This window comes from Cibotium barometz, chromosome 37 (assembly GCF_041138505.1).
Source record: "Cibotium barometz isolate CiBa-2024 chromosome 37, ASM4113850v1, whole genome shotgun sequence".
NCBI lineage: Eukaryota > Viridiplantae > Streptophyta > Polypodiopsida > Cyatheales > Cibotiaceae > Cibotium > Cibotium barometz.
The window spans coordinates 14,266,593-14,274,092 of record NC_141082.1 but is presented as its reverse complement, the minus strand read 5'-3'; the positions used below and the strand labels follow the sequence as shown (position 1 = coordinate 14,274,092).

Genomic DNA, 7,500 nt, shown 5'->3' with positions numbered 1-7,500 from the left:
GTTCATGTGAGTAGGTTCATCACATATTTCCATATGTTTTGTATCTAAAAAAGTAATGTCCAAAGAAATTTTTGAAACAGAGCCCATGGAAGGTAATAACCCTTAGTATGGTCTTATTTTTACGACAAGGGCATCGAACCCTGCAGAAACGTCGATGTGATGAAGAAGGCGTTAAATGCTATGATCAATGGCCCTCCTGCAGACCAGGAGGTTGCCAGGATGGAAGGTGAGCATCCTCAAGAGAGCGAGTTTTCTGAAAGAGGTGCTGATTCTTACTATAGCCAGAGGGGAGAATGTAAAATTGCTGTTGTGCAGAGTCAAGCCAAATTGAGAAATTGGAAGATGCAAACCCACCTTGAATGCATGCCCAGGCTGCTACAACATGCCACATTACTGAGTATTCTGGGCATCCGAAGGACTGGATGGTCAACTACCTCCCCACATGCTAAACCTAGGTATCTGACATGATCAAGGATGGTCTCCGAATCCCCGCATATCTGACATGTTAAGGCTATATTTTATGCCTAGTGTAGGCAGAAGGCGTGTTCAAGATAAATGCAGAGAACAGCCAGCAACAACGGCATCGTGCCATATGACATTGGTATACATTGTTTGGCAGGGCTGATCAAGGTGCAACACTTTTTGCTTTGTGCTCTCATGTAACGATGAATGAAGCTGAAACTGATGTTAATGCTATGCATGATTAACCTAAATTAGGGTGAGGCCATATCATACCTCCCCTTCCAGGTTTTTAGGCTGTCCTCCACCTCACTCAAGCTATGTGGGTTGATGGATGATGAATGCCCTTACCCTCTAGCATGATAAGAGTGTTGATAACTTTCTTCACATATGCTGTTAGCAACCTTGGGATGCATGGGTATGGCTTTAATGGAACTTGGTTGGGGCTTTGTTGAGGATATGTGAGTGAATAAAAGGTGGGATACCTGAGGATCTACATCGGGTAGCTTGTATGTGTGTGTGTGGTCGACAAGGAATGAGGCATCCAATAAAAGACTTTATAAGTGTGTCCAAAGCTATAAGAGAAATTTGATGACCACAAAAGAATGCTGGTTATATGCAGCTCCTCTCTGTTCTTAGTAGGCAAGAGCAACATATAAGCATGGGTATCAATTGAAGTTTACCCTTTTGGGATGTCCCTTGCCCTTCTGTGGCATCTTGCCTTGCACCAAAAGGCTGCAAACCATGCCCCAAGGGAAACTTTATTTTTAATATCTCGCAGGTACATCACAAGAATGTTGTCTAAGTTTGGTTGGAAGGGGATCAAATGCTTGTCTATGAGTACATGTCTCTGAGACTCTCACACGGGCAAGATACTTCTTTTGGTGAAGCAAGCACTTGTTTCCAATTTTTACAGTTGTGTGCTCTCAGAGCATGCATGCATACATACATACATGGGGATATGCATGCGTGCACACATAGGTACATACATAGACAAACATACATACTATATGCATGCACATGCCAGTACATACATAGACATACATACATGCATGCATATGCCCTTTCATACATGCAGACATATGCATATGTCCATACATACTTGCATGCATACATATATCCATACATAGATACATACATCCAATGGAACTAACACAACAATTTGGTCTGGATTTTGCTTAAATAAGAGTAGCAAATGTCTGTATTTTAATAGATAGAAAATGGTAGTCTTTGAGACAATCGTGGTGGGTAAGATATTGGTACTTCATTGAAGGTGGTCCTTCATCGAGCTTCCATGCCTATTACTTTTGTGACTCAGCATAGAGGAAGGCTAAGACAGGTAGGCAACCAAGGTGGTCCGGAGGGCAAAGGCAGGCATGGTGGCCATCCAAGGCCTGCAAATAGGCCAGTCTAGAGGAGGGCTAAGGTGGCCAGCTAAGGTGTGCACATAGGCCATCCACGGGGCACCCAGGAGGGTTTGTTGTACGGCTAGGTACAGGCCCAGCCTGTTATGGGATGCAATCGAGAAGGGCCATTCAAACCACGTATAGTGCTTGGGTAGCCATGATGTATGTCACCATTTGGCCACCCAATTGGTCCACCTGTGCTTTCTTATCATGTATGTACATTGGATTGGTGTCCATGGTAGTTGTTTATGCCGGGGATTGATGCCACTCATGTGATACTGTAGACTTGGCTTTCCGTTGGGACTTGTACCTCCGTGTTTGTACATGTCTGGAAATGCTTGGTGGATTGGTGTTCCATTGGGTTTGGTACCTCGTGTACTTGCCTGGAGCACGTCTATTTTGATATAGTCTCATGAACAGGGATTGTCCATACCAATGCTGCATTGCATAGCATCTTTATGTGCTTGCTTGCAATTGAAATTGCATGCTGTTTTCATGCTTGCTTGACCTATGCGTAGTTCCGGGCTAGGAGACGCTTGCTCGTGAACCGTGCGTGTGAAACTGTCTGTTGACATGGTTGTGTGGCAGGTGAACATGTGGTAAGTATTACCCAATCTAGGCTCCAATAGCCCTTAGGACTTAGCCAATATTTACAAGTGAGTGCGTTCCCACTTCATTAAAGTTTGGGTGCCCAAAAGTCACTTATAAATTATGACCGCTTCCAAGTTCACACTCACTGAAGTCCCGAGGTGGACAAGACTCAATGTCTAGGACCTGATCCTCCTTTTTTACTCTTAAATGGGCATCTCCCCATGTCCCTTCACCTGATTGGACCCCAATTCACTTACTTATTAAGAGAAAATTCATGTTTTCTCTTGATGAAGATTTTTGGAGGTTGAAAACTTTGTTTTTTCACCATTTCTCTCCATTTCCAAGCTCTCCATAGCCATACCCAACTTGCTAGGGTGTTTTCCAAGCTTCCAAGAGTGTTTCCAAGTGCTAATCACTCTCCCACTCACTCCCAATGACTGAAATTCAGCAAAACAGCTCTTATTTTTGCTGTAATTTCTGGTCGTTTTGTTGAAAATCCTAATTTCAGCCTTCCTTTCTCAAGTTGAACCATAGGGGAAGCTTTCCCAGGGTTCCTTTCATCCTCTTGAAGACTTTTGTCGCGAAGAAAGGCGACAAATCGAAGATCTCAACACTCCAAGGACTTCCATCGCGAAGACTTCCCGTTGTCATCGACTCTACTTACTATTGGTAAGCTTTTATGCTTAAATATGGGAGCAAGTAGCAGGAGGGAGGAATTGGATTACAAGATCACATACCTTGTGTAGTGTTCTCTTGTCCTACGTGCCCTCTTGCAGATTGTTGCTACCATGTATTGGTGGAACAATAGAGAGCAAATGGTAGGGAACATGGGCACTTGAGAGGGTAGTGTGGGTTGCAAGTTTACATCGACAACCATTTTTTTGCAATATTGTATTCATATGCATTGGTATGGAAATCTGGTCAGAAATGCCCATGACACTATGTACTTGATTCTCCCAAGATCAATATACTTTATTTGAGGGAGGGGTTAGCCGTCCCGGCTCATTATGTCTCTTGTCAATTTAGCAATTTACTTCTTGTATTTGAGCAAGTGTCCGTCAAATCTTAGTGTATTTAAGTGTATTGATTAGCATTGTGTTCAACCAAGTTACACTATAACGTACCAAAAAAGCAACGAACAGTGGGCTCTTGAGTCATAGTAATTAGGCCTCAAGCTCAGTGGTGGTTCGAGACACTGGCCACAATCTATCACGGTCATGCAATGTGTACGATGTCAGGTCTACTTGTCATCATTTGGTTCATCTCTATTTTTGGAGACACTTCTATGGGACTGTCATTCCATAGAGCGACCAGATTTGTACCATGTTCACATGTGGCCAGGCTAGTGCCCCACTTGAAAGGGTCAATCATTTGGTGTGACAGGGACGAGAACCAGTTTTTGTGCCACCCGTGTGTGACCAGTTTTGTGCCATAGGAACGAGAGCCTGTTTGTTGGCTTCATCCGTCTTTGTCTACCTGCTGTACCCACCTCTTAGTTTGCAGCCAGTATCGGCCTCTAATTTGTTGCCTCTACCCGTCTCTGTCTTCCAGCTTGTATCCGCCTTTGTCTAGCACTCGGTATCCGGTTGTACCAGCTTGTGTCTTGTAGTACCAGATTGTACCAACCTATATCTCACTGTACGTGGTTGTACTTGTTGTGCCAGATTGTACTTGTTGTACCAATCTATATCTCACTGTACGTGGTTGTACTTGTTGTACCAGATTGTACCCTATTATAGATGTTGTACCAACATGTACTTGATTGTACCTGATTGTACATGTTGTACCAGCTTGTACTAGACTGTACATGACTGCACCTGTTGATGTACCTGCTATTGGAGTACCCAATTGTACCTGCAGTTGTACCACTTACTGTCCAGCATCTACTGTTGCCAGGACCCGCCTACAGTTTGGGAGTGCATTAAAGAGGGGATGAGCTTCTCTCTTGAGAATTGAATTTGAATATTTATGAGGTATTTATCTTTGTATTTCATATTCAGTAATTATTAAAATTAAATGTTGTTTGTACAAGTCTTGTCAGTCAAAATATCACACCATGTTGTCTTTATTAAGGCCACCAAGACGGTGACTTTTTCCCATGAGTATCTTGACCGTGCCCTCATATTGTGAGAAGCCAGTGAAGGTCATTTGGGGTATGAGGAAAACTGGGAACAAAGCTGATTAGAGAGCACCAGGTATTGCTCCGTCCGCGGTGTTTCACCTTGCTAAGCGTTAGTACGGGCGTGTTTGTTGGTGCACGGTCCCGGAAGACCAGTGAGGGCAGGTGTTCACCCAATGAAGGTGGGAGATTATCTGTGACTTGGTCTATTCCGACAATTGATTCTTCACTGACAACATCTTATTGTTTATAAGTTGTACTCACTTCTTGTTATGGAGAAATCTGGCCTAGTGCGCGTGAACACTTGTACATATAAATACTCCAAGAAATACAATAGTATTGAGGGGGCCCGGCTCTTTTCGACCCCAATGATGGTGTCAAGTGTTCTTTAACATTTTTAATTTTAATGTTGCAAGAATTGTCCATTGTTTGAATTAGTTAAGTGATCTAAAATATGTGTATTTTATCTTTCGATTTTTCAGGCCTCCTATAGGGAGCGGTTACGCTACCTATTAGGGTTGGTCAAATCACCTTTATGGCTAGTGGGTTCTCTTCATGAGACCACAAACTTGCCTCATCCGATTGCCCTTATACGTTGGTCTATCATGGCAGTCCTAGGGTTGGTGGTGAAACCACCTTTATGACTAGTTGCCCTTCATGCACTCAAAGCCAAGCAAAGGTTGAGAGAAAGCCATCTTTATGACTAGCTTCCCTTCATGCACACAAAGCCAAGCAAAGGTTGAGAGAGCCATCTTGTAGAGATGAAAGGTTACCTAAACAAGGAAAGTTGCATGGTTGGAGGTAATCTACTCTATTCTCACCATAGAGAAGGAGCAACATGTGATTGTAAGTCTCTACATAGAGATTCAATGACTATATAACTTCTTGAGTACAAAGAAGGATATCCAGAAAAAGTGCAAACTAGGGAAAATGAAACACTTTCCTAGATAGGCTAACTAGGAAAAAAAGTGCATAGATTTCTTTGCATAGAAAAAATTATTTACATAGAAAATTTTTTCTACATGGGAATTTTTTGTCTGTATAAGAATTTTTTTCCATGTAAGAAAAATTACGTGGGAAAAATTTTCTACACAAGAAAAATTTCGTATGTAGATAATTTTTCCTATACATTGAAATGTAAGCACTATTTTTCCTAGTTAGCCTATCTAGGAAAGTGTTTGATTTTTCCTAGTTTGCACTTTTCATAATTAAGCTCATGTTTATTTAGGAAATTATATAGTGAATGTTTATATATATATAGAGAGAGAATGAACAAAAGCTCCTTGTGCTCACTCTCCTCAAAAGAATGTGGAGAACTCTTCTTTGAAGAATGAGACTAGCCTCGCTAATAATTATTTCATACTTTGAAGCTAGTACGAGAGAGAGACTATAAGCACGAGTTGGTGAGCAAGACTTTTGAGGGGAGGCTTGAGGAGAAGAATGTGGAGGCTTAAGGAGCTTATCCTTCTGTTAAGGCTTATCCTTGTGTGGAGAGAGAGAGAGAGAGAGAGAGAGAGAGAAGAGGTTGTTTCCAACCAGCCTGTCGTGAGTGAAAGAACTTCACCAAAAAGGTCTCGGTCGTTAGATCTAGTCAAGTTATGAGTTAAGTAGTTTTCTACTGCATGTCCAAAGCGCAACCTAGCCTTGGATTCCAAAATTTACCAGATTGATGGCCTTAAAGGTACCTTGACATATAAAAAAAAATCCCTCGGAATGGCCTTCTTTAGAAACTAAATTTTAAAGGTAGGCTTCTTATAAATCTTTGGAGGGCAATGAGGCTCGTTAAACTTAGGTTGCAATTTCAGCACTCATGTCTAGCAACCCCTAGGTGCATATGTGAAGAAGGAAAGAAAGGGGTGGGTTCACAAGTGTAGAAATTATCAAAAATGTGTTACTGCACAAACATGAGAAGATGGTTTTAGTGACATGTAAAGGGATCCAAGAAAAAAAATGCAGGGACAGTTTTAAGAAATACAACATGGACATATGCTCAAATCCAAGAACATGTCTTGTTTGTTCAAACATTAATGGGGCAAAGAGAGAGACTTGTTAACCTTATTGCATGCAAGTGGATTATCGTGTGAGTGTTTGGAGTATTGCATGACCATGATCTCTCTCTCTCTCTCTCTCTCTCTCTCTGTCTCACACACACACGTACACGTACACGCACATGCACACGTACACGCACACGTATTAGTTAGCTATCTATCCATCCCTATCTTGCAAGCCCACAAGGAATTGGGTTAAGGTTGAGCTCTTCCATAGCTCACCCATTTTGGAATGCACCATTAGAGTGATAGCTTTGGTGTGCAAGCATTGAGGTTCCCCATAAGAGGGGGTGACCATCGATGATCGAAGGAAAGCCTCGACATTTGGATAGAGGATCCATTAGAAGTCATGCTCAACCATCATCTACGTCCTCCCACATAAGCTTGGGTTCTCAAATCAGAGACTTCATATTAAGAGGATCGTTTGTGTGATACTCCAGAAATAAAGAGACCTTAACACCGAACTCACCCAAGATGCATGTAGTCCCACCAATTGACCCTCCCCAAGAGCCAATCCCACTAATTGGCCCTCCCCAAGAGGCAAGTCCACCATGGCAAGATTTGAGTCCATCTAGGCTTAGGAGATGGGGATGAAACCATTTAGGGACAAGAGAAGCCAGCAGTGTTGGGAGAGACACTTAGGAGACCATTATATAGATGGTCTAGAAGCCAGCCCTTTAGCAAGACACCACTCAAGATATTATCACCATTATCATGACCCCACCACTGAAGATATCATCACCATCATTGTGACTCGAAAACTCACTATGGTTATCCACCGCACAACTATCGGGCCATTCCGATAGGATTTTTTTTGCCATTGCCATTTCCACACTCTCCTATCCTTTACCTTACCCTACCCGTGTCCTTGCTTTGT

At 42.4% G+C, this 7,500-nt stretch overlaps 1 protein-coding gene and 1 long non-coding RNA gene across 9 annotated transcripts in view; one reads left to right on the top strand and one right to left on the bottom strand.

Moving 5' to 3' along the window:
* The window catches only part of LOC147616977 (uncharacterized), a 91,595-nt gene that overhangs the window by 83,281 nt on the left and 814 nt on the right, over window positions 1-7,500 (bottom strand). The window lies entirely within an intron of this gene.
* Window positions 116-917, top strand: LOC147616978 (uncharacterized). 2 transcript variants are annotated; one of them, XM_086776624.1, is made up of 3 exons: window positions 116-226; window positions 316-455; window positions 620-917. In XM_086776624.1, exons 1-3 carry the CDS (start codon window positions 188-190, stop codon window positions 705-707), a joined length of 267 nt encoding a protein of 88 aa, XP_086632750.1. In that variant the 5' UTR covers window positions 116-187; the 3' UTR covers window positions 708-917. The 2 variants fall into 2 exon arrangements, with proteins under 2 accessions (XP_086632750.1, XP_086632749.1); XM_086776623.1 differs by having other exon boundaries at window positions 121-455.

Bases quoted from the DNA above. Each gene is read 5' to 3' on its own strand.
- LOC147616978 (XM_086776623.1), top strand. From the start codon at position 160: ATGAAGAAGGCGTTAAATGCTATGATCAATGGCCCTCCTGCAGACCAG. The intron at 456-619 runs GTATCTGACATG...ATTGTTTGGCAG, and splicing joins TCCCCACATGCTAAACCTAG to GGCTGATCAAGGTGCAACAC.